Source organism: Phodopus roborovskii, unplaced genomic scaffold (genome assembly GCF_943737965.1).
Source record: "Phodopus roborovskii unplaced genomic scaffold, PHOROB, whole genome shotgun sequence".
Lineage (NCBI taxonomy): Eukaryota > Metazoa > Chordata > Mammalia > Rodentia > Cricetidae > Phodopus > Phodopus roborovskii.
Window position 1 is genome coordinate 29,792,727 of NW_026126549.1, and position 27,768 is coordinate 29,820,494.

Sequence of the window (27,768 nt, forward strand, 5' to 3'; positions counted from 1 at the left end):
AAAATGTGGTAAATCTATTCCAAATACACCACATTTAAAACGGAATGTAACATTATTCTACACAAGTTTCTCCATTTTGAATTACTCCAGTGAATTGGTCATGGCATTCCCTGCCATCAGGCAGTGGGAGATAGGGAAAGATAAAAAGCCTGAGTTTCATTGTGTTTGCTGTGAGTTCTAGTCAGACAGGAATACGTAAGAAGACCTTCTTTCTAAAGAAATGAGTAGAATAAAATTAAAAGAGCACACCAACACACAGTGACTCACCCTCTCTGGCTCCTTCCTTCCTATGGCTCTCCCTCCTTCCCTCCCTCCCTACCTTTTTCCCTCCTTCCTTCCCTCCCATTCTATTCTCTCTTCTCCTCCTCTCTCTGCTCTTCCCCTCTCTCCCATTCTTTTGTATTCTTATATATTCAAATGTAATCCATTGCCTCATCCTATCAGCTTTGCTTCCTAAATCAAATTTGTCTCCACTGATATCCTTCCTTTCAGCCAGGGTCATCACTTCTTTTGACTTCTATAGAGGCTTTAAGCAAGCCTGGTGGCTTCCATTCAACTGACCTCTGGTTTAACTTCTGCTTTCCAGAAAGTAGGTCAAAATCTAGCTCAAATCAAAGCCATTTTTAGTAGGACAATCCTCCAATGACTCCAGGGGACCTAAAGTTTCTCTACTACTTCCAGGACAGTGCGGGATGGTTAACACACAATGATTCAATGAAAACTGGGTTGTTTACATATAGCCCTTATAGAGCGCATGCTTTAGCTTTCAATATACTTTACATTCATCAGGGGAGTGAAATCATCGTTCTCACAGTCAATGTCCCAGAAATATTTTTCATTTAAAGAAAGAAAGGAAGGAAAGAAGGAAGGAAGGAAGGAAGCAAGGAAAGAAGGATGGAAGGAAGAAAGCAAGGAAAGAAGGAAGGAAGGAAGGAAAACAGTTGGCTGCTTCAGTTTAAACAGAAGCAGAGGCTCTGAGAGGAGTGCTGGCTGGTGACACCAAGCTTTGTGCCTGGGTCAGTGTACTGCTTTGGATCATGAGGCTTGTCCTCTTTCCATCACAATATCCTACCTTCATGGATAACAGGCTTCATCAGCTGCAGAGTCCTCAACTCTGAAGAGCAGGGGGAGAATATGTAAACAACATGCTGGAAAATGTAATGCGCAGTGAATTCTAAAATGAATCCTCCATGCCAATCATAAAAACTTTGTGTCTAATCCTTGGCAGTGAGCACCGGTTTCAGAGGCAGCACAGAGCCATATAAAACATCAGTGCTGCAGGATGGAAACCTGGTCCTGGCTTTGTTCCACTGCAAAGTAGCATGTGACCTTGAATACATCAGGGGTGTCTGGGCATCTTCCATGCTTCATTTGCAAAAGAAGATATAGCCCTTATCTAACTACCTCACAGGGCCACTGTGAGGATTAAATTGAATGATGCTCATAGAATGTTTTAATTCTCTCATCTGAACTCCTACTGTACTTTACATGTAGCTTTTGAAAGGAAAGATCTCTTATTTTGTGCATGAAGTGAAGGGATCACCTTGCACTTAAATCCTGGTTCTACTATTTACTACTTGTGAAGCTCCTTAGGCTCTATTTCTCAGTCTTTCTGAAGATGTTTCTCTGTGAAAAGAAAATTATCATAACTACATTATCTGGGGATCAAATAGGATAGTGCTTAGGAAAGCAATAAATCCTCCTCCAAGTAAGAGTCAGGGAATATCTCTGTATTTCATTTATTTTAAATGTGGAACTCACACAATGATTTATATATGGAACTAGTTAACAAGAACAGTGTGTTTTTGTTGCAATGGGCAAAGAGCTAATGGCACAGGTATTTTATAAGCATCATTTAATATTCACCACAATTTTACATACAGAATACTGTTGTCATCACACACCCCACACCCGAAAATCAAATCATCATTTTTTTAATGCTTAATATTGATTATCAAATTCATTGGATTAGGAGAAAAGTAGAAAATTGACAAGACAATGACCTTAGTGGGTCAGTGAATATTTTCTTTCAGAAACAGCATGTCGGAAAGTAAAATGAAGAAAGACAGTCAACAAGCAAAGTCCAAGGTGGAATGAAAGCAGCAAGTGTGGCATGCTTATGCAAGCTGCCCTCTTCTACTCTGAGTGTGCCTACTGCTGTTGCCCTTACTGTAAACATCAGATTCCAACTTCTTCAGCCTTTCAAAGGAGACTTGTACTAGACTCTCCAGGGAAGTTTTAAACCTTTGGTGTCAGGGAGCCATTATAGTTTTGAAGAGAAAACTGAATCTAGAGAAATGTCCAGAGACTGACTCCAACTAACAAGTTGAGCAATAGCGGAAAGGCTACCATAAATGCCCTTCCCTGATAATGAGATCAATGACAAACTTATCCACTATCATGGAACCCTCATCTAGGAGCTGATTGAAACAGAAGCAAACACCCACAACTAAACACTGAGCTGAACAGGAATCCAGATGCAGAGAGGGAGGACAGACCAGGCTACAGAAACACATATAGATGGCTGACCTGAACAACAAGGAGCTAATGGATGCCCAGACTGATATCTGGGAATTCTGCAATGGACTGACTCAGACCCCATGAACATGGGTCTCAGTTAAAAGGCCTAGGCAGTCTAAGGGACCTTGGACAGTGGAATCAGGATGCATCCCTGGTGCACAAAAGGACTTTTGGAGCACATTTCCCATGGAGGGATACACCCTTAACCTAGAGGCAGGAGGGAAGGCCTAGTCTCTACTTCAAATGACTTGAAAGATTTACATGATCCCTCTTGGAGGGCATCACCCTATATGTGAAGTGAGGGTGGGGGAAGGAGAGGAGGGTGGTCAGGGGTCATTGGAGGGTGAAAGAAGGAAAAGAGAGAGGTAGAGAGGGTGGAACGGAGGGATGGAGATGGAACTGGGATCAGTATGTAAAATAAAAACATAAAAAGAAAGTTTTCATTGAATAGTAGTCAGTGGTTTCATCTTCTACAAATCATTTTAATTTATTTTCTAAAATCGGATTAGTAATTTTCTGCATTGGGTAGAATTCATTTTCAATCAACAGTGGGACAATCTACATGGATGCAACAAAAAATATAGTGGAACAAAAATTATGAAATGTTCTTATACTAATTCACACACAGACACACACACACACAAAGATATAATGGAGATGTTCATAAATTCTGACCTGGAAGATGGTGGAGACTTTCATGTAATACTTGACATTTCAGTTAGGGCTTAAATTTAAAGCAGAACTAGTCTTGCTATGCATTGGTTATTGTTTCCGGTATTAAGAACAGCCCAGCAGTCAAAAGAGATAAAACAACAACAACAACAATAAAAAATTAAAACAAACAAATAACAACAAAAAAACACTCACAAGAAGCCTATGTTCTAGTAGGAGAAAGAAACTCAAGGAAAAACAGTTCAGTTAGTATCACAGAGAGTAGTGGAAGCATCCAGGCACAGTAGCAGTCCCAAGTATTTTGGAGGATGAGGTGGGAAAATTGTTTGAGCCTAGGAGTTTGCTACTATCCTATGTAGCATAGCAATATTGTCATTTCCTGTGTATCCTCAATCTCAGAAATCAATTCTGACTATTGCCAAGCCTATTGTTTGGTCTTCAGAAATGGGGGGAAAAGCAATATTGCTGAAGACAACACCTATATATTCTATGGAACACAGAGAAGTTGAGCAGGTGCCTAACTAACTAGAACCTTCACCATTACTGCCTAGTGGTCATTTTACTGGAAGGTACTTTGTGCATACCCAGAGGAGAAAAGTAGATACCAACGATGTTACAACCAATTACATCTACATTGATGATCTGTCTCCATGATACACTGGTAAAAACATGACATAGATGTTGTGGGACTATTTACTCCACGGCTGTCATATTGGATTTAAGGACCATATGATAGAACCTGTGAATGATGCTGCTTGGGTATTTCAGGTGACTAGATAGTCGATAGACCTGGGAGAACATCAAATGGTATTCTGCAGAAGGAGCACAGCAATCAAATTACTGCTAATGGCATTGTGCTATACCCAAAGATCAGTGTCTTGATCAGTCATCATCAGAGATAAAAGAGAAGGAACTAATACAGAGACCCCTAACTGAGCAGTCTGGTGAGAGTGACTTGGTATTCTCAGTCTTAATTTGGGTATCTTCATCAAACCCCTTTCATCAGAGCTTAGTGACCTATGTGGAAAAGGGACAGAATGAGCAGAATGATTTTAAGAGCCTGTGGGTGTGGGAGACTCCAAGAAAATATATCCTCCCAGACACAGCATGAATAATATACATATCAACTCAGAGACTGTTGTAGTCCTCACGGGGATTGCACAGGTCCAAGCTAGGTAGGCCCCAGTGCAAAGAGAAGTGGGCAGGAGCTCCCATCCTTCTCCAAGAAACCATCTCCAACTGACAACTACTTGTCAAGGAAACATTAATTTTCTCTACTATGTCTCACTGGGTATACAAAACTTTTAAGGGCAGTTCCCATGCCCAACAGAAGATGGCCAGTACAAAATGAATGCTGGTATGTTTGGAATATTTTGTTTCATTAAAAAAAAAGTACAGGCCATTTTTCTATGGAAATTTCAGGAAAGACACATTAAACACTTAAAGATACATCCAGCTATTTAAGGGAAACATCAAAGTTTGTAGAACTTCACTCCTGATTTTCCAGGAATTTTTTTTATTGTGAATAAGGAACAGTTGAAGGCATCAAAAAATGAGAATAGAGGAAAATCACAAAATATCATTAAAACACATGTGACATAAAAATCACATAATTGCTAGTAGTAGTATATAGGCAATTTGAAATGTATAGCCATGAATTTAAAGTGACTGGAAATAAGCATAGCTGAATGTTTCTGTCTGCTATATTCAGCTGAGAAAATGCCAGTTTCAGTACAACGTTGTATTTGCCTGTGTTAGTTTCAGGCAATTTGAAATAATAACATGGAAAGTCAAATACTGGCACATATGACCATGTGTTAGCAGTAGCTACCCATGAAATTTCAATTGCCTAATAAATGAAGAAAAAGAATGTTGTAGGGCAGAGAAGGCACACTAGAACTAATGATTTGTAGATCCCTCTGAAATCAAAAGTTTGAGGCAAGAAAGCAGTTAACTAGAAGATTGGAACTATAGTTCTGGAGAATGAGTCAATGGGACAATAATTGAGATGGATATAATAAAGATATTACATGAAAAGGTTTAGGGTGCCACTATAGGAATGACTAATAAGAAGGTGCCAAGAATAGGATTGAGCTTGTAAGATAGGAAATGTTGACAGAAGAGGGCATGGTGAAATGCGGTTAAAAGCAGGGACTTGTGAACAGTTATGAAAATAAATGATTCCCTCAAATTGTAATAGCATCCATATCAGCTCCTCACTCCCTCCATTTCTTACTTGATGCCTTTCTTGTTTTCTTTCTTCCTCTTCCTGTTTATTGCCTTCCCTGTATCTACTGAGAATTACTTTAATCCTCTATTCCACATTGTTTCTGAGCTTATTTGAAGGGAGATGTCATTCTGTATATGTTTCTCATACTGGTTAATAATAAAGCACTGTTGGCCAATAGGAAAGGAAGATAGGAGGGACTAGGAGACAAGGAGGAAATAGGAAGTGGTAAAGAGGGGTCAGGATGGAGAGCCTGGAGAGAACAGAACCGCCATTCCTCCGCTCTCGGTAAGACAACGTGGAAATACATAGAAATGGGTTAATAATTAAGACAGAGCTACCCGATAAGAAACTAGTACCTGGCCAACAGCATAATATCAAATATAGAGTCTCAGTGTGTTAATTGGGGCTGGCGTGGTGGTAGGACAAGACCAGACGGCGGGTGGAAAAACCGTACTCCTTACACTTATTGTTTTCAGCCCTTCATTCTACCTGTGAGCAGTGACTGGTCTATAAGAAATCCTTCATTTATTTCTCTTAGCAGTCTTAAAGAGTAAATATATTATATTTAATTATGTACACACACACACACATATTTAGAAAACAAACCCTCTGCTTATATAAAGATTAGGGCTGGAATTCTCTGGTCAAACAACATCTGGAGATTTTACTGTTTCTTTATTTATACTTTACATTTAATTTCATTTAAATGTATGACTGCTCAAATTTTAAACAGAGGAGTGGGTGATGCAACCAGTATTACATGATGATAACTAAATACAATGAGGAGAATATTAGAAGCTGCAGAACTATTCCCAGAGATTGAGTAAATGATGTTGAAATGACTAACAGAATGAAGGGTGCATGGATCACTAGGGTTGATTAGATGGCTAAGACCCGATAATAATGAACAATGCTGAGAAGAGGGAGGAGAGAATTGTAACTTGTGGTCTCCTTGTTGTGTAACTGATTGATGATGTTAGCATAAATATAGAAAAAAATAGAGAAATAGTATTTGAGGAGACAGTCAGCATGATTTAGGAATGATGAAATTAAATTATCTCCAGGAAACCCACATAAACTCATGAAAATAATTGAACAAGATTATTGCTTCCAGTTTTCATAAATGCACACGCCAAAACCCTATACCTCCTAAGACATCATAAAGTCAGGGCGACAATAGCTGCATAAGAAAAGCCAACACAAATGTCTGCCTCTTCATTCAATGAGCAGTCTTAGTAAACACATGCTCTGTGTATCTCTTCCCCTTGCACTTTAAAGCCAGGTCAGACTTTAAAAGATATAATTTAATTATGGCAACAAACAAAAGCAAATGCATTTGAGAAGCTTGGTGAATGGAATTCTTAGGTTGTCATTCTGAAACACATTTAACAATCATATGACAATCAACACTATCCCAAGGGGCCAAGGGTGTATGTACCTAAAATCCCCATCTCACTGTATCCTTACACATGAGAAACTACACTGGCAGCAAACAAATCTCTGCTTCTCACCTGAAACTTACTGTGGCTACAAAACTGAGAAGTCACATTTCAAAACCACAGCATCCTGTAATAACATTCTGAGGATAAAATGCTTTGGAAAAACAATCTGTGAGTTACAACTTTGAAAGCACAGTTCATTCTTACCTAACCAATTATAATATTTGCCAAACAACTTTTATTAAACAATACAATGTCTGCTAAGGCCTTTATATGTTTGATCTTAATTTAATCCTAATACAAATGTTGTAAGACAATTATTATTTCTTCTTTGTTAAAGATCACCAATGTCATTGTTTTCTTGGGACCATATGATATCAGTGACTAGTCACAGTGCCTGGCTCTTAATACTATGTTCTGCCTATGTCCATATAATTATTTTCCTTATCAGCAAAAAAAAAAAAAATCAAAGAAAAATTTTATAGTCATTTGCCTCCTTGCCTTTTGTCAGGGCTGCTGTGTGAATGATTTTGATTGATTTTGTAAATTTTAACAAAACAAACATATTCAGTCTGGATGAAGAACAGGGAAAAGATTTCATACATTCTTCCATGCCCTCCTCAAGTTCTCCCATAGTCAATTCCACATATGGACATTAAAAGTGTTGGGGGAAGAAGGTGAAGTTTATGGATAGTACCTACCTGTTGTCGCCCTCTCTGGAGAAAAAGACTGTGAAGGTTTGGATGTTCCCCTTTGCTTCTGCAGGTGGACGCCAACTCAGACGGACAAAGCGACTAGAAACCAAGACAGGGACCACATCTCTGGGAGCAGAAGGAAGGATGCTGGAGCTTGGGATGGCTAAGAAAGAACAAGAGGAAACCATCAGAAGTGCTGGTGCCACCAGATGAAATCATGCATGAAGTCTGAGCTAATCGCTAACACACACAGCCAAGGATATCAAATAATACCTAATAAAGGCTAATAAGAGGAATAACTAACATCTGAATTTGAATCGAGGATAAATTAGAATTCCTTGACTTTTGAAACAGTGAGTTATCAATGACATATATGATTTTATTGTCTGATATGTAGTTTTTACTATTCCTGGAATCCATGACAAAAATAAAAACAATGCCAATATAGGCAAGTAGTAGGGAAGGCATTGGATAATGAACGATATTTTAATGTTAAAAATCTCTCTCTGTGTGTGTGTATATGTGTGTGTATGTGTGTGTGTGTGTGTGTGTGCATGAGCAAGAATATACTGCACATAGAAAGTATAGTAGCATCTCTCCATCCACCTCAACAAAGTGCTGATAATGTGAATTTTTAATAGATATGTAAGACCTTGACAGACTTTTCTTATTTTGTGATTTTGCTTTTATTTTTGAGACAGGGTTTCTCTGTGTAGCTTTCGAGCCTGTCCTGGAACTCACTCTGTAGACTAGGCTAGCCTGGAACTAACTGTCTTAGTATCCATTCTATTAGTCTGGATCACACATTTATTTAAGAGCCAATAAATTTGAGTAAACAAAGTGTCATTTGAATCTAGAGATGGGGAGGTCACCTGGTTTTACTTTGACCATAATTCTTAATTTGGTATTTGTAATTCATTTTGGTCCTCTAAAATTATAAATGGGCTACTCTAAATTGTATCAAAAAGCAGTATAAGCATACTCTGAGGGAATTAATGTTTTGTCATTTATGCTTGTATTCCTGTGGCAATTATGCTCCACCTCTCTCGGCCACCAGAGTGCTGGGATTAAAGGTGTGAGCTGTAGAAGTGTGGAATCAATACAATATTATAAATATATTATGTTCTTATGAGATCAGTGATGAAATATTTTGAAAGAGAGATATATGTGATATGAACAAACTATTGTATGTAATTAATGACATTTCTATGAATCCGTTCTGGAATGAGGCAAGGGTTGTGTGAATAAATAAGTGAATGATCAAATAAATTCATGTGTTCATATTTGAAATAAAACATACAATTCAGACGATAAACAAGATTTTTATATACAAAATTAGTTATGATTTGGTCAGAGCAAATCAATTAGCTTTTTCAGGTGTTAAAACAGAGAAAGAAAAGGGACATGGTCTCACAGGAATGTAACAAAAGCTGCTGATTGTTTTGTTTATGATTTCATTATTTTAGAAGATGCAATTTCATATAATTATCATAAATATGGAAGTCAACTGATGTCAGACAAATACACAATTTCTTCTGTCAAAGAAAATTTATGATTCTTTTAATTACTGATTTTGTCAGTTAAAGGTGATTGACAACAGAAAACACAGAACAAACAGTTGTATACAAAGTAACATAGACTTCTGTAAGTTTCTCATTGGATATTAACCTGAGACACCAACATTCTGGAACACAGTGGAGGACTTCTGTGTGAGCATAATTGCCACAGGAATACAAGCATAAATGACAAAACATTAATTCCCTCAGAGTATGCTTATACTGCTTTTTGATACAACTTAGAGTAGCCCATTTATAATTTTAGAGGACCAAAATGAATTACAAATACCAAATTAAGAATTATGGTCAAAGTAAAACCAGGTGACCTCCCCATCTCTAGATTCAAATGACACTCACTCTAGTTACAACTTTGTTTACTCAAATTTATTGGCTCTTAAATAAATGTGTGATCCAGACTAATAGAATGGATACGAAGACAGAATCCATCCTTCTGCTGCATACAAGAAACACATCTAAGCTTCAAAGATAGACATTACCTCAGAGTAAAGGGTTGGGAAAAGATTTTCCAATCAAATGGAAATAAGAAGCAAGCAGGCATAACTATCCTAATATCTAACAAGTTAGATTTCAAACCAAAATAATTCAAAAGAGGTGAAGTCGGTCATTTCATATTCATCGCAGGAGAAATCCATCAAAGTCTCAGTTCTGAACATCTATGCCCCTAATACAAAGTCACCCACATTCGTAAAAGAAACACTACTAAAACTCAAAGCTCATATAAAACCTCACACACTTATAGTGGGAGACTTCAATACACCACTCTCAACACTAGACAGGACCACAAATCAGAAACTCAACAAAGAAACAAAAGAATTAACAGAAGTTATGTCTCAACTGGGGTTAACAGACATCTATAGAACATTCCATTCAAAGAGAAAAGAATAAACCTTCTTCTCTGCTCCACATGGAACCTTCTCTAAAATCGACCACATACTAGGTGACATAACAAACCTCAACAGCTACAAGAGAATAGCAATAGTCCCCTGTATCTTATCGGACCACCATGTTTTAAAATTGGAATTCAACAACAACACAAATAGCAGAAAACCTGCAAACTCATGGAAACTGAACAATGTGCAATTGCACCACTCCTGGGTCAAAGAAGAAATAAAAAAAGAAATTAAAGACTTTCTAATATTTGACGAGAACAAGGATACAACATACCCGAACTTATGGGACACCTTGAAAGCAGTGCTACGAGGGAAGTTCATTGCACTAAGTGCCCATAGGAAGAAAACAGAGGATAGTCACAAAAGAGAATTAACAGCCCAACTGAAAACCATAGAACAGAGAGAAGCGAATTTACCCCGCAGGAGTATACACCAGGAAATAATCAACTTGAGGGCTGAAATCAACAAAATAGAAACCAGGAAAACAATACAAAAAATCAATGCAACAAAGAGTTGGCTTTTTGAGAAAATCAACAAGATAGACAAACCTTTATCCAAATTAATGAAAAAGCAGAGACAGAACATGCAAATTAACAAAATCAGAAATGAAACGGGGAACATAACAACAGACACAGAGGAAATCCAGACAATTTTCAGGTCATACTTTGAAAATCTGTATTCCACAAAAATTGAAAATTCAAAGGAAATGGAAAAGTTTCTGGATAACTATCACTTACCAAAATTAAATCAAGAACAGACAAACAACTTAAATAGACCTATAACCCGCAATGAAATAGAAGCAGTCATCGAAAGCCTTCCAACAAAAAAAGTCCAGGGCCAGATTGATTCAGTGCAGAATTCTACCAGACATTGAAGGAAGAACTAATACCACTACTCCTCAAACTGTTCCATCAGATAGAAACAGAAGGTTCATTGCCAAACTCTTTATATGAGGCCACAATAACTTTGGTACCCAAACCTCACAAAGACACAACTAAGAAAGAAAACTACAGACCAATATCGCTGATGAACATCGATGCAAAAAATACTCAATAAAATACTGGCAAACCGAATTCAAGAATACATCAGAGAAATCATCCACCATGACCAAGTAGGCTTCATACCTGGATTGCAGGGATGGTTTAACATACGAAAATCTATCAATATGATCCACCATATAAACAAACTGAAAAAGAAAAAACATATGATTATCTCCCTAAATGCGGAAAAAGCCTTCGACAAAATTCAACACCCTTTCATGATAAAGATATTAGAGAGGTCAGGGATAACAGGAACATACCTAAACATAATAAGAGCAATATACAGCAAACCAACTGCCAACATCAAACTGAATGGAGAGAAACTTAAGCCACTTCCTCTAAAATCAGGAACAAGACAAGGTTGTCCTCTCTCTCCATATCACTTCAATATCGTACTAGAATTTCTAGCTAATGCTATAAGACAACAAAAGGAGATCAAGGGGATCCAAATTGGAAAGGAAGAAGTCAAACTGTCTCTATTTGTAGATGATATGATAGTTTACATAAGTGACCCAATAAACTCTACCAGGGAACTCCTACAGCTGATAAACACCTTCAGCAAACTAGCAGGATACAAGATAAACTCAAAAAAATCAGTAGCCCTACTTTTTTCAGACGACAAAGAGACAGAGAAAGAAATGAGAGAAACATCACCCTTTACAATAGCCACAAGCAACATAAAGTATCTTGGTGTAATGCTTAACAAACAACTAAAAGACCTATATAATAAGAACTTTTGTGACTGTAAAGAAAGAAATTAAAGAAGATACCAGAAAATGGAAAGATCTCCCATGGTCTTGGTTAGGTAGGATAAACATAGTAAAAATAGCAATCTTACCAAAAGCAATCTCCAGATTCAATGCAATCCCCATTAAAATCACACCACAATTCTTCACTGACCTTGAAAGGATAATAATCAACTTTATATGGAAAAACAAAAGATCCAGGATAGCCAAAACAACCTTATACAATAAAAGAACTTCAGGAGTCATCACCATACCTGACTTTAAGCTCTACTACAGAGCTATAGTTCTGAAGACACCCTGGTATTGGCATAAAAATAGACAGGTAGACCAATGAAATCGAATTGAAAATCCTGATATTATTCCACGCACCTATGAACACCTGATTTTCGACAAAACAGCTAAAATTATACAATGGGGCAAGGACAGCATCTTCAACAAATGGTGCTGGCACAATTGGATGAGGGTGTGTAGAAGACTGCAGATAGGCTCATGTCTGTTGCCATACACAAAACTCAAGTACAAATGGATCAAAGACCTCAACATCAATCCAGCCACTTTGAAACTCTTAGAAGAGAAAGTAGGAGGTACCCTTGAACAAATTGGTATAGGAGACCGCTTCTTGAACATAACTCCAGGGGCACAGACACTGAAAGAAACAATTAATAAATGGGACCTCTTCAAACTCAGAAGCTTCTGTAAGGCAAAGGACACAGTCAACAAGACCAAACAGCAGCCCACAGATTAGGAAAAAGATTTTCACCAATCCTATATCCGACAAAGGGCTGATCTCCAAAATATACAAAGAACACAAGAAAATAGTCAACAAAACTCCAAATAACCCTATTAAAAAATGGGGTACAGAACTGAAGAAAGAATTCTCAATAGAGAAATCAAAAAGGCTGAAAGACACTTAAGAAAATTTTCCATATCCTTAGCTATCAGGGAAATGCAAATCAAAACAACTTTGAGATACCATCTTACCCCTGCCAAAATGGCTAAAATTAGAAACACCAGTGATGACTTATGTTGGAGAGTATGTGGAGAAAGTGGAACACTCCTCCACTGCTGGTGGGAGTGCAAACTCGTATAGACATTTTGGAGATCAGTATGGCGGTTCCTCAGGAAAATGGGAATTACTTTACCACAGGACCTGGCAATCCCCCTCTTAGGCATATACCCAAAGGATTCACATTCATGCAACAAAGACATGTGTTCAACTATGTTCATAGCAGCACTATTTTTAATAGCAAGAACCTGGATCAACCTAGATGCCCCTCAATTGAAGAATGGTTAATGAAGATGTGGCACATCTACACAATGGAATAGTACTCTGCAGAAAAAAATAATGGTATCTTGAAATTCACAGGCAAGTGGATGGCACTTGAAGAAACCATCCTGAATGAGGTAACCCAGTCACAAAAAAGAGGATCACAGTATGTACTCACTCATATATGGATTTGAGACCTAGATCAAAGGATCACCAACCTATAATTCACATCACCAGAGGAACTAGGATACAAGGTGTATTCTAAGAGATTCATATAAAGTCCCTCACAGAACTGGGAAGGGACAAGTCCCTCAGAGGTCAGGTGAACTGGGGGGGGGCAGTGAATGGAGAGAGAAGTAGGAGAAAATGAGGGGGAGGAACGGAAACATGTGCGACCAGGAAGATTGAGCCTGGTTAGTAATAGAAGATAGGAAAGAGAGAGAGAGACAGAGACAGAGACAGAGACAGAGACAGAGACAGAGAGAGCAATAAAGAGGGAGCCAATATTGGTTTGAAGAGAAAATTGAATCCAAAGAAAGGTCTAGAAAACTACAAGACTGCCTCCAACTAACAATCTCAGCTCCCGTGGAAAGGCTATCATAAATGCCCTTCCCAGAGAGTGAGATCAACAACTAACTTCTCCATGGAGCCCTCAACTAATGCCTGTTGAAATCAGGATTAAACACCCATACTTAAACACTGAGTCGAACTAGAACCTAGATGCAGATGGAGAGGACAAGACCATGGGGCAGAAATACATACAGACAGCTTACCTGAACATGGAGGAGCTAACGGCCACTAGACTGATAGCTGGGAAGCCAGCATGGGACTGACTCAGGCCCCCCTTAATATGGGTCTCAGCCAGAAAGACTGAGCAGTCTAAGAGACCTCAGACAGTGGAGCCAGGATGTATCCCTGGTGCACAAAAGGATTTTGTGAAAATATCCCCCATGGAGGGATAACTGCCTTAATCTAGAGACAGGAGATAAGCCCTCGTCCCTACTTCACATGACCTGTCTGATCTACATGACCCCAACTGGATGGCATTCCCCTACATATGGAATTGGGGTGGGGTGATGGGAGGGGAGGGTGGTTAGAGTGCATGTGAGAGGGCAGAGAGGGTAAAAGAGAGGGAAGGAGGGAGGGAGGGCTGGAGGGGAGGGAGGGAGGGAGGGAGAGGGAATTGGGATCGACATGTAAAATAATAAATTAAATTAAAAAAAAAATGCTTTGACTCCAAAATTTAAGTTGAAGGACAAGTTACTGGGGAAAAGGATTTCTATTTTTGTTTCCACAGAAAATGAAAAGATGTGGATTCCTTCCAGACTAATGTGGTTTGATCATGCCAGACTGCCTGAAACAGAGTACAAGGTGATCCTACATTCAAAACAGCTGGACAAAGCAGCCCTACAGACTACAGCCAGGATTTCTGAATCTTTTCGAATCCCCCTTGACAGCACCCCTTACCAGCAGGAAGTAGTTTGGAAAGAACGATGCCCAAATTCCCAAATATTGTGTATAAATGTTTGTTTTCATTTAATTGGACTTTGTTATGTAAAATTAAATAAAATAATAAAATAAAAAAATAAATGTGTGATCATTCTATAGTTTTCTCTCTGAGTTTGCCTAAAGAGGAACTGATTTTAAAATTACATGGAAGTGTACAGTAGATGGACAATTTATGTACTCTATGTTATAAACTATGAAAGAATACAGTTGAAATGTCTCACTTAACAAATGATAGGAAAATGAGGTGATATGATTGCAATTAGCTTGGTATCACCATGCTATGTGCATGTCTTATATGGGTACTATTGCTATGTTGAAAAATCATGACCAAAATCAAGATTGGAAGGAAAGAGTTTATTTGGCTTATACTTCCACATCATTGTTCATTATCAAGGGAAGTAAGTGCAGGAATTCAAACAACAAAGTAACTTGAGTACAGGAGTTAATGCATAGGCCATGGAGGACACTACTTAATGGTGTGCACTCATGCCTTGATCAACCTGCTCTCTTATAGAACCCATAACCACCATCCCAGTGATGACACCATTCATAAAGGTTGAGCCCTCTAATATCGACCATTAATTAATAAAATGCCCCACACACTTGCCTACAACCTGATTTTATGGCAGCATTTTTTTAATCAAGTTTCCTTTCTCTCAGAAACTTCAGCTTGTGTCAAACTGACATAAAACCATCTGGCACAGAGCGTATATCAAAATATCACAGCATACTCCATAAGTATACAGGGAGAGTTTTCAGTTAAATATAATATTATTAATATGCAGTTTCCAAATGAATAGGGACTGTCCAAAGACTGAAGTAGTTACCATGAATAGTCTGCTAGTGGGACACCATTGTACTTTGCTTTAGTGCATCCCTGAATTTAAGAGGGAAATGTTGTTCATTGGAAGTTCTCTGCAGCACTTAGATTTGGAAAAACAGAATTGTAGATATTTGAGTCACTTATAGATTCCAACGTCATTCTTCTCCTAATTATGGTGTGTTTTAAATGCATAATTCATCTTTGATGGATATGTTTTTTTTTCTTTTGTTCAGCTTCCTGATTCAAAAAATGTCTCATCTTGACAGATGATTTCTAGCCTCAAACTACAAACAACACAGTTGCCTGTATACAACTTTTTTTTTTTTAAGGCAGTAAGAAATAGTTTATTCTAGGGCAATTTTAGAAACTAAGCCTGGGAAATATAGACTTAGATTACTCTAAATTCCATGTTTCAAAATGAAAGCAGTTCCATGAAGTTTTATAATTTTATATAAAAAAATAGAAAGGCATAAATCAAGGCACATATAACATACATTGATAAGAAGACCAGTGAGGTGATTATAGCAAGATGGGGGAAGTGTTTCTATAGGCCCAAGACGTTATGTAATGATATTCTTATATTTTGGATTGATGGAAGCTAGAAGTCTGCTAAGGTAATAGATTTTAAAAGGTTTAAAATCCCAGGATTTTAGTTCAGATACAGAAGTGAGCAAGAAATACCTGTTCCAGAAGATGAGACATGGACCAGCAACAGTTCTAAAGGTCTAATCAGCAAACAGTTTGGAAATACATAGCTTCTTTGCAGGAGTTTTCATTCACAGTTGGCAATGTTGGCATCACATTCTATGTATGTGAGAACCACATATTATTTATTAACAATTATAAGGCATCTCATTGCTAGCGAGGCTTATTCCTGGGATCTGATGTAGATGAAGCTGAGTAGTCAGGAGGATAGCTGTCTTCAGGAGAAAGGAATAACTAGTAAAGACCATTAAGAAAGCAACTCTATGGGGAGATGAATAGAGGAGAGCAAGAAAAAAAGACACGTCAATAGAGGGAGCACTATAGGTTTAAAGAGAGTTCTGGCAGTAGGGAATTGTACAGAGATTCACAAAGGATGACCCAACTAGGAATCTAAACAATAGTGGAGAGGCTACCTTAAATGACCTTCCCCTATAAGGGGAATTATTGCTACCTTAAATTCCATCCTAAAGACTTTTTACAGTAGCTAATGGAAGCAGAAGCAGAGATCCACAGTTAAGCACTGAGACAAACTCCTGGAATTCAGTTTCAGATAGGTAGGAGTGACAAAAAAAAAAAAAAAAAAAAGAGGGGGGCCAAGACCACGCCCACAGAAATAGCTGACCTCAGCAAGTGGGATCTCATGAACCCCAATCAGAAAACTGGGGAACAAACATTGGACCAAACCACAGCCCCTGAACGTGCGTGTTAGCTAGGAGGACTGGGAAGTCTATGGGACATGGAAACTGGATGTATTCCTAGTGCACGAACCGAATTCGGGATCCCAGTCCCCATGGAGGGATACTCCCATAGCCTAGAAACTCTGGGGAGAGCTTAAGTACTACCCCAAATAATTTGACAGATTTTGATGATTTCTCATGGAAGGCCTCACCCTCCCAGGGCAGTGGATGGGTTTAGGATGGGGGCAGTCAGGGTCATAAGAGGATGGGAGGGAGAGCGAACTGGGATTGATATGTAAAATAAGAGAAAATATTAAATAATAATAATAAAAAGAAAACAAGTTGCAGGGGCAACTTGAAAAGTCATTTTTTCTAACAATTTAAATATTAGTAAGATAGTTCAATGGATACAAAAGCTATAAATACACAGCAAAATATATAGTCAATCTTGTTAAAATATGTAAAATTTGATTATTTTAAATGTCAGTTTCATCCTTAACCTTCATTTAGCCAAACTTTGCTCTTGATTCCTTATTTTTAGGTATATTAATCCATTTCACATGTATATATTGTGTCATATACAGAAAGCTTAAAAGAACAGATCTGGATCATAACGGCTAATGTGTACACTAGCTTCGAACTGGCTTTTGTAGATAATTTCCTCTAGTTCTCTGATTTCATTCACTTTGTGCAGGGCCGGCCTGAGACAGTATTCCTGTCTCAGTGAACTGAACTGGTTACTTGTGAAATCCTTTTAAGTGTGGAAAGGAAGGAGGTGCCTCACTTTCCAAAGGTTTGAGAAACATTTTCCTCGTGAAATTCTTACCTGTTACATAAAGATGTAGAGAAGTTATGGAATGGCAAGAAGTTTTTGAGTTATAGCTGACTCCATGGATCCTTTGTTTACTGTTTGGTATGTATGATTTTTTTTTTTTTTTTTTGTCATGAGAAGTAGACCATATATGAAAACAGAAGATTGGCTGCAAGTTATTCTGTTACATCAGAATTAGGGGAGGAAAAGACTCACATATGACATGTAGGTTCTCTCTGGAAAGCATAGTTAAAGGAAGATTGACAAATTCTCCCTGATTTCAGCAAAACTAATTCTTTAAAACAGTACAGAAGGACCATAGTCTCTCTCTCTTCTCAGCTTGCTTCTCCTCCTGGGCCACTCTTCTGGTTGTTTCTAATGTCAGATTCATACTACCCACAATGCAAAATGTATGTCTATGCCCAACTTTCCTGTTTGCTACATTTAGGGTTTTCCCACTGCACAAAGCACAGGCAGATTCACATTGTTGTGCTCACTGTGAAGTGTTTTTCCCTATGCCTGCTCATCATCAATCACAAGTGTCTCCTAGCGACCTGAAATTCACCTTCCTCCGACACATACTCTGCAGCATCCTGAATAAGCTTATACAAATACACACTTGGTCATATGATTCCTCTGCTTATTTGTCTTCAATATCTTCTCTTTATCCCAGGGCAAATTTCAAATTTCACACTCAGTTTGTTGGTTTGGCTCCTGCTTACCATTTGTCTTGGTTAGGCTTCTGCTACCAAACTAAAAAAGCCTTAAGAATGTACACATTGTTATGGAAGGAACTGCTGGAATACCAGTGCCAGAGAGGTCACAGGGAAAGCAGGGCAGAGATGGAGTGTCTAGAGAATAACATATAAATGACCTAGCTTCTTAACTGTGGCTTGTGATTGCAGTGGAGTCATCTATTTGAAATCCAGGGTAGTGATGTATTTATTGGGAAAGAGTAAAAATTTTCTGAAAGCAAAGTGATCAAGCCTTAAGTTAAATCAAATGTGTATGAATCTGAGGTGTTTCTGCCTGGAAATCGACAAGACTGCATGCAGTAACTTGACTGCATCCTGCTGTTCTGAACATGCAACACACTCTCTTTGCTTTGTGTATGGTATCATGCCATGTAGGGCCTATGACAACTGCCAAACCACCTCATCTCAGATTTGAGACTATTAATATTAAGAAAACATGGTTTCCCTTGGACATACAGAGTTTCCTGATCTGTATTATAATTTGATTGTAGAAAACAAAGACAATGCTTTTCTGCAGATCATCACTCAATATTTAACTATCAACTTAATATATTTTAGATTTTATTGGGCTGGTGTTTTAGTTTTTTGTTTTTTTGAATTTTGTTTTTGTTTATTTGTAATTTCTTCTTGAATTGCTAACTTGAGTTTTATCTATGAAAAAGAATTTTGCCTTGAAGTTAGGCCAACTATTTCTTAAATGACCTTAAAATTCTGCCACTTCCTACTACCTACTTATTCAAAATGGCATACTCAACACTGGTAACTATAAAATCAAATTACAAACTTCCTCTAAGAAAGGACTCTCAGTGTTCTATAGTATTGATTAGTTGGTGAAGATGTTAATATTTATGTAAATATAAACAACTGTATTCAAGTCATTAGTATACGGATGTGTTTTCATGTGTAATAAATGATAAATTTACATGCACATGGAGAATTTTTTAATATAGAGTTTTTGTACTTCATTATCAGTAACTTATGTGGTGATATCTTGCTTATAACAAATAAAATTGTGGGAAATTCAATGGTTACCCCATGGGAGATTCTGTAACTCAAGTGATACCTGTTTCTAAAGGAAGACACATGGGGTTCTAAGCATATTTCTGTTCCTTTGCTGGAGATTCTGTCAAGCATTTTTTTTTCTTTTCTTGTTCTATCAAAACATGTGCCCTGTATCCAGGAAAATGCTATAGGGCTAAGGCTTAGAGGTATGTTCTGAAAACAGTGTTCTTCATCTCTACCTATATAAGCAACCTTTGTTCTAGGTATAGAGTAGAGATATAGACATCAGGTAGATCCATTGTCCTTGTAAAGGACATAAGACTGCTTGAATTCAGCTTATATTCAGCACTTTTCATTCATGTTCATCCTCTGGCAAAATCCAGTGTAGCTCAAGCAATACCTCTTTTTTTATCAGCTGATAGTATTATCTGCCCACTTCCTTTTTCCTATGGCAAAAGCACCAGAGAGTTTATAAAGCATGGGACAAGCAATTTTTTTTCTGAAGAATGTCTAAAAATAATGAATAATTCTAACAAAAAGTAGATTTTTTATGAAAAATAATCAAGAAGCATGAGTCAAAATAAGGCCTATAAACAAAGCAGGCTGTCAATGCCTCAGAACAGCCAGAAACCTCACTCTGGATTACTGTCAGTAAGTGTGCCTAAGTACCACCTTTTCAGAATTTAAAAGATAAAAACTATCCATACCATTGAGCTGGATACAAGAACTTCAGTAAATGAAGAACTTAAAACTTAACAAATGATTTCTTCCACTGGAAATCTATCTGTAATCATGCACAGGACACAACTCAAAACAGACCAAGTCTGTATTTATCAATTCATTTAAAGAATATGGGTTTCTTACTAGATACTTCTTATAAATATTATTAGTGATGGTATAAAAAAATTTGTGAAGTTTTTCAAGAAGTAGGAAAAATATATGTCAAGAAACTGTGAAGGGAGTTCTCAAATCTTTTCCCTTCCAAGGAAACGTCCTAGTGTATCACATCATGCCCCAAATTAAGGTTGTTTTCTGCTCACCCCAAGCATGCCAAAGAGGAGGGTCCTCATTGGGTGTGTCCTCACAGAGAAATGTTCTTTTCTCTCTTGGCTTCAGGAGTTGGTGGCTTCTTGGTCAGCTGGTCCAGTTTATATGGTACAGATATTTTTCCCCTCTGTTTAAATGGTTGTCATATGAAAAAGGATAGATACCTTTTTGTTAAACAAATCAATAGCTTCTTATACTGTATAAGGGAATTAATATTGTCCATGCTATGCTAATCCTCCATGCTTTCTTTCAACAATAACTTCTCTTCAAATATGGTCTCAATAAAGAACCAATCAGAACCTCTTTTCCTTCCACTTAGAGGCCTAATCTCCTGTCTGGCCCTAATCTCTCTGGGCCATTACTGTTTCCATGGTTACAGCTTCTTTATCTGTTGTCAGAGAGAGAAAAAAGTGAATTTGCCATACTCTAACAGCACAGTCTTCCTGTTTTAGGAACATTAAAAATAATCAGAGTAGAAAAATTCAGATGGTTAGGGTTATTTCTGAAATTAATTATAAATCCCCAATACACTTTTGAAATAAAAAGTAGTCTTCTATTATATCTAAAATATTAGTATGCTATTGAGTTAGTATCACAGTATGCTGGTGTACCAGAGTAGTTTTGCTTTCACAGATTTAAAATTTAGTGTTTGGGGACATTTCCTTTTTTTTCTGAGTACATTAATGCTATATTACCTTCGTTTCCTGCATATAATATGTAAGTTAAAACAAATTTCTAATACAAATACATTTCAATTTTTAAACTTCCTGTGAACAGATTAATTTTCCTGGGTTATTCTCCATTTTATTAACTTAGATATGATAATTATGTCTACCAAAGAACTAGCTGCTTTATTAGCGACTGAATCACATTTTTTTAAAGATATCATAAAAATAAAAAATATGTAGGCATTAATAGGAAATTAAGAGGGAGGTGACACTACTCCAAGAATTTTTTTGTATTTTAAATATTTTTTTCTCTCTTTTTCTGTTGGTAGCTTGACATCAGACCTAAATATATTTTATTGAAGTGGGGAAGTAGATGAAAATGAAATGTTTAAGCTCATAAAATAGTTTCATAATTTGTACACAAAAGAAGCTTGTCTATGTGATTTCAAAATTCTTGAAACTAAATACATTTTATAAAGTTTTTTCTTTTTTAATTTAAATTTGCAAGCCACTCGCTTTGCATTTCAATCCTAGTTCCCTCTACACACACATCAATATATATGCACATGCACATAAGAAGGCAATGCTGGGTATCTTCTGTTGTACTTCACCTTACTTTTTGAGATATGGTCTCTCATTGGACAAAGGACTCATCAATTCTGCTCTACCATCTGGTCAGCTATTTCCAGGAATCCTCTGCCTAGCACTCAGATTATAGGAAGATGCATCTGTGTCTGTAGTTTGTTTTTACGTTTGCTAGGGATCCAAACTTGGTCTTCACATTTTTATGTAGCAAGCATGCAAGAACTCTCAGCCCTTAGGAAATAAATTTTAAGTGTGTCCTAACTTAAGCTAGTATGTGTAGCATTGTGTCCATTGGCTTATTTTACTTAACATAATCTCTTCCAGTTCGTTCCACAATATAGCGAGCATCCAGTGTTTTACAAACAATGTTGCATTATTAACACATCTTTATTCATTACCCATCAAGGTCTCTCATAGTTGATTATACATCATGACTCTTTAGGATGTGCTACAATAATTTATAGTGCCAATATCTCTTCAAAATATTTAATTTCCTTTAGAAACACCAGGTAGTGGGATAGGTGTATCATATAGCAATTGTTGTTTGATGATTTTGAGGATCACCTACATTAGCCTCCACAATGGCTATACTAATTTACTTTCTCATCAATAGTGCGTGAGTTTTCTTTTCTCCACATATTTTAATTATTTATGTTTTGCAGATATAAAGTAAGTATATCACTTCCTGCTTCCCTTTCCTTATTTTCACCCCCACACACTTCCTTGCTTTCTTAAATTCATTTCTTCTTTTCCCATTAATTGTTGTTACAAACATGCATATGTATATCTCAATATATCTATATTCCTATATACATAAACACAATCTGCTTAGTCTGAATTAAGTTACTTGTACATACTATTAGGCCTGATCATTTGGTATTAGATAATCAACTGGTAAACTCTACCTTGGGAAAGACTATTTCCCTCATTCTCATCATTAGCTACTTATAATTTTTTGTACAGTATAACTCCTGCACCTAAGACTAAGGAACATTGTGGAAGAGGGGGCAGGAAAATTGTTAGAACAAGAGAATTGTGGGAATTTGCTGTGAGATTGTCTTCTAGAAATGTCAGAAGTTATACCCATCAAGTCTCACCAAGATAACTCCCTATACATGAACTGAACAAAGATACCAACAGATGTGCTAATGAGGACAAATCTTTATAACAATGCTTATTGTTTTGTTTTTCACTAGTTAATCTCAAATTCTTTTTTCTTTTTTTTTTTTAATTATTCCTTTTTTCTTATTTTACATATGGATTCTAGTTTCCTCTTCCACCCATCCTTCCATGCCCCGTGACACCTCCTCCCATCCTATTCCCTACTCACTCCACAGGGAAGATGAAGATGAAGCCTTCTAGAAGGGATCATCAAAATCTGTCAAGTCATTTGAAGTAGGGTCTAGACCCTCCCTCCAGTCTCTAGGTTAAAGGAGTATCCCACCATGGGGAATGTGCTCCCAAAGTCCTTTCTAGAGAAATGTTCAGAGACCTACAAGGATGGCCCTAATAAACAATCTGAGCAAGAGTGGAGAGGCTACCTTAAATATCCTTCCATGATAATGACATTGATGACTTCCTTATATGCCATCCTAGAACCTTCATCTAGCAGCTTTTGGAAATAGAAATAGACACCCATAGCTAAACACTGAGACAAACTTCTGAAATCCAGTTGCTGAGAGGGAGGAGTGATAAGCAAAGGAGTCAAGACCAGGCTACAGAAACCCACAGAGACAGCTCACCTGAACAAGGGGGAACTCATGGACCCCCCAGACTGATAGCTGGGAAACCAGCATTGGACCAACTCAGACTCCCTGAACATGGGTCTTAGTAAGAATGCCTGGGTAGTCTAAGGGACCTCTGACAGTGGAACCGATATATAACTGGTGAACAATGCTGATCTTATTTTGTGTACTTGAGAAACTAATTTTTAGGATGTGGATTTTCACCACAGAAAGCAATAAACTATTTTTAGGACCAATATGTAATTGTAAGACTAAAAATATCATGATTAATTTCTTACACGTTCACTCCTTTCTAAACTTTTTGATAGGTATTTTAGTATATGTTTTCTCACAATATTTTCTATTGTGTCCCTAGAAGTCTATATAGTTTATGTTAATGATAAGCTGTTAATGTAACAGTTCTCCGAAGATGGATTATGCTGTGTGTAAATTTTCTTTGGTAAAATGAATTTAATTTATACAGTCATCTTATTACCCTATTAAATATTCATTGAAAGGTCTTATGTGAAAACTACTATGTATCTTCAAAGACTAAAGATGCTTGATAACTCTCTTTAGGAGTATCATCTACTTCCTCTTACCTCCAGCACTGTACTTCCCTCATCAGCCCTTCTTTCTGTTACTTTAGACAGGGTCATCATATAAGCCATCTGTTGATACTCTATTGCTCTAGGAGCTGGACTTTGTTTTTGGGCTTACTTTTAGCAATCCATTCTGAATTTTTTTTTTGTTCCACAAGCCCTCATGTTTTATATACTACAGCTTGAGCTAGGAATCCTTCTCACACTTTCTTTGTTGGTTTGGCTTTGGCTCCTCCTGGTTATAGGTTGTGTGGTTCTCCAATCATCTCTCAATTTCTTACTTTCCTCTCTTCTGGATTTTCATAGGACCATCATGTTATGAACATCTAGCTAAACTCACCCTCCACTATAATTATATGCTCACTTAATTTTATCTTATTTCATTTGATGTATCATGCTTTGTTGATGTTCCAGTTTAAGCACCCTAATTTTCTAAGTATATTAATCCCTAATCATTTTCTAGGCATTGAACATATTATTAGAAGTTGAGCTACTGAAAGGCTCAGTATATTTTTGAGATAATGATGGGATATTTTAGAGCTGCATTAAGCCAATATTAAATAATATACACTGTAGGGGGAGACCCACATTTTACTGCAAGTTGTTTATACCAATTATCATTAATCTGAAAATAAACTATGAATACAAACCAAACATTGAACCCGGAGAAATCTCCAAGAAAATGCAGGCTTTGAGTAAAAATGGCTACTTCAAGCCAAATAGACAAAGCAGAATAGATTTCAACAAGCCCTAAAAAGTAATGATATATTCCAAGCCATGTCAAAAGCATCATTATATAGGCACATTTGGTAAATGACAGAATGCTTTCACAGAAAGGCATAAAAGGAGTGGTGGAATGTGTTTTGGGTTGACCTATAAATCCAGAAGAGTATCCAAGGCTTTGATATAGGGTGTGCCTGCATCATCACAGGGCCATATATCAAAGGATAGTGCAAGGGAAAGTCTGATGCTAAAAGAGATTCCCTGTGGTCATAAAGAGAGATAAGCTGAGTGACAAATTCAGAGAAGGACTTTCACATCAGCTAAGATAGCTGCTACCTTAAAAGCATGAATTTGTTCTTATACAAAATGAGAAGGAAAATGATCATTGGTTCATGAGTAAATTTTACCCTTTCACCCTCTCGATTCTATGCATTGTAAGCATAAAAATACATAGATACACTTTCAGTAATTCTTTTATTTTCAATGTGCTTATCTAGGAAAAATGATGATTTTGAATAGTTTACCCAAGATGGAACAAAAAAGTCTACAAATATATATATATATATATATATATATATATATGTGTGTGTGTGTGTGTGTGTGTGTGTGTGTGTGTGTGTGTGCATTCATTGGTGTTAGCATCAATGACAAAGTGCACCAATGACAAAGTATAATTATTATTGGATCCTTCTTTTAGTGCTATGACTTAGGCAAGTGTGCCTTTTCTTTAATGGTTACTTGCCATATTTGAAGTACATAGTTATTACATGGTGCTAAGAAATGAATTTTGAATACTGACTAAAGTAACTAGTGGCTTGGAATCCCATCACCAGGCCTCTGCCAGAGATCTGCCTACCCCAACAGGACCACCATGAGACCCCACCTGCCTGATTTGTGACATGCATTGCTGGGCCTCTGTTGAAGAGAGCTTGTACCACCAGAGCTACAGACATTGAACTCCTGACCCACCTATGCTCACTGGGAGAGTAGTGTAGAGAGAGAGACAGAGACTCCACTTGCACCTACTGGAAGAAGCAATGGAAAGACAGCAATACAAGAAAACACCTAACAAGAAAAAGACAATCATGACAACACCAGAATCTAGGGGCTCCACACCAACTAGATCGGAAAACACCAAAGCAGATGAAGCAGAAGAGAACGACTTAAAAAATAACTTCATAAAATTGATAGAGGACCTCAAAGATGATGTGAGACAATCCTTTAAAGAAATGGAAGAAAAAACAAACAAACAATAGTTGGAAGAAATGAACAAATATCTTACAGAAAGTAAGGAAAACCAAGGAAAAAAATCAAACAGTTGAAGGAAACAACTGAAACGCTTCAAGACAATAAAGGAAACACAAACTGAGGGGATGCAGGAAATAGAAAAACTGGGCAAACAATCGGGAACTACTAATGTACGCATAACCAACAGAATACAAGAATTGGAAGAGAAAATCTCAGGCGCTGAAGATAAACTACAGGAAATAGATTTATCGACCAAAGAAAATCTTAAATCCAACAAATCCTTAACAGGAAATATGGGACACCGTGAAAAGGCCAAGTCTAAGAATATTAAGTATAGAAGAAAGTGAAAAAGACCATCTCAAAGGTGCAGAAAACATATTAAACAAAATCATTGAGGATAACTTTCCCAATCTGAAGAAGGACATACCCATGAAAGTACAAGAAGCATACCAAACACCAAATTGACTGGACCAAAGAAAAAAGAACCCTCACCACATAATGATCAAAACACCTAACATACAGAATAAAGAAAGACTATTAAGAGCAGTGAAGGAAAATGGCCAGGAAACATATAAATGAAGATCTATCAAAATTACACCTGACTACTCCATGGAAAATCTCAAGGCCAGAAGGTCCTGGATAGATGTTCTACAAGTATTAAGAGTCCACGGATGCCAGCCCAGGCTACTATACCAAGCAAAACTTTCAATCACTATAGACTGAGAAAACAAGATATTTAATGACAAAGCCAGATTTTCACAATACCTATCTACAAATCCAGCCCTACAGAAAGTTCTGGAGGGAAAACTCCAACCCAAAGAAGTTAACTATGCTCACAAAGACATAAAGCAATAGATAATCCCACTTCACCAGAACCCAAGGGTAAAGCAGGGCAATTATATTCACAATACCACCGCCAACAACAAATCTAAAACAAACAAGAATTAACAATCAATAGTCCTTACTTTCCCTCAACATTAATGGTCTTAACTCACTTTTAAAGAGACACAGGCTAAAAGAATGGTACGAAGACAGAATCCATCCTTCTGCTGCATACAAGAAACACATCTAAGCTTCAAAGACAGACATTACCTCAGGGTAAAGGGTTGGGAAAACATCTTCCAATCAATGGACCCAAGAAGCAAGCAAGTGTGGTTATCCTAATATCTAACAAGTTAGACATGAAACCAGAATCAATCAAAAGAGATGAAGATAGTCATTTCGTATTCATCGCAGAAGAAATCCATCAGCACAAAGTCTCAGTTCTGAACATCTGTGCTCCAAATACAAAGACGCTCACATTCTTAAAAGAAACGTTACTAAAACTCAAAGCCTCACTTAAAACCTCATACACTCAATAGTGGAAGACTTAAACACGCCTCTCTTACCGCTAGACAGGAACACCAGTCAGAAGCTTGACAAAGAAACAAAAGAACTAACAGAAGTTATATCTCAATTGGGTTTAACAGACATCTATAGAACATTCCATCCAAACACGAAAGAATATAATTTCTTCTCTGCTTCACATGGAACCTTCTCTAAAATCAACCACATAGTAGGCAACATAACAAGCCTCAACAGATACAAAAAAGTTGGAATAGTTCCCTGTATCTTATCAGACCACCATGCTTTAAAGTTGGAATTCAAAACAATGCAAATCACAGGAACTGTACAAACTCATGGAAACTAAACCACGTGCATTTGTACCATATCTGGGTCAAAGAAGAAATAAAGATATTAAGGACTTCCTAAAATTCAACAAGAATGAGGACACAACATACCTGAACTTACGGGACACCTTGAAAGCAGTGCT

At 37.2% G+C, this 27,768-nt stretch overlaps 1 protein-coding gene across 1 annotated transcript in view; it reads right to left on the reverse strand.

The window, feature by feature from the left end:
* The window catches only part of Dcc (DCC netrin 1 receptor), a 538,940-nt gene that overhangs the window by 301,309 nt on the left and 209,863 nt on the right, over positions 1–27,768 (reverse strand). The window contains exon 7 of the mRNA XM_051201201.1: positions 7,563–7,719. Coding sequence (XP_051057158.1) covers positions 7,563–7,719 — 157 coding nt within the window. The remainder of the gene's footprint in view (positions 1–7,562; positions 7,720–27,768) is intronic.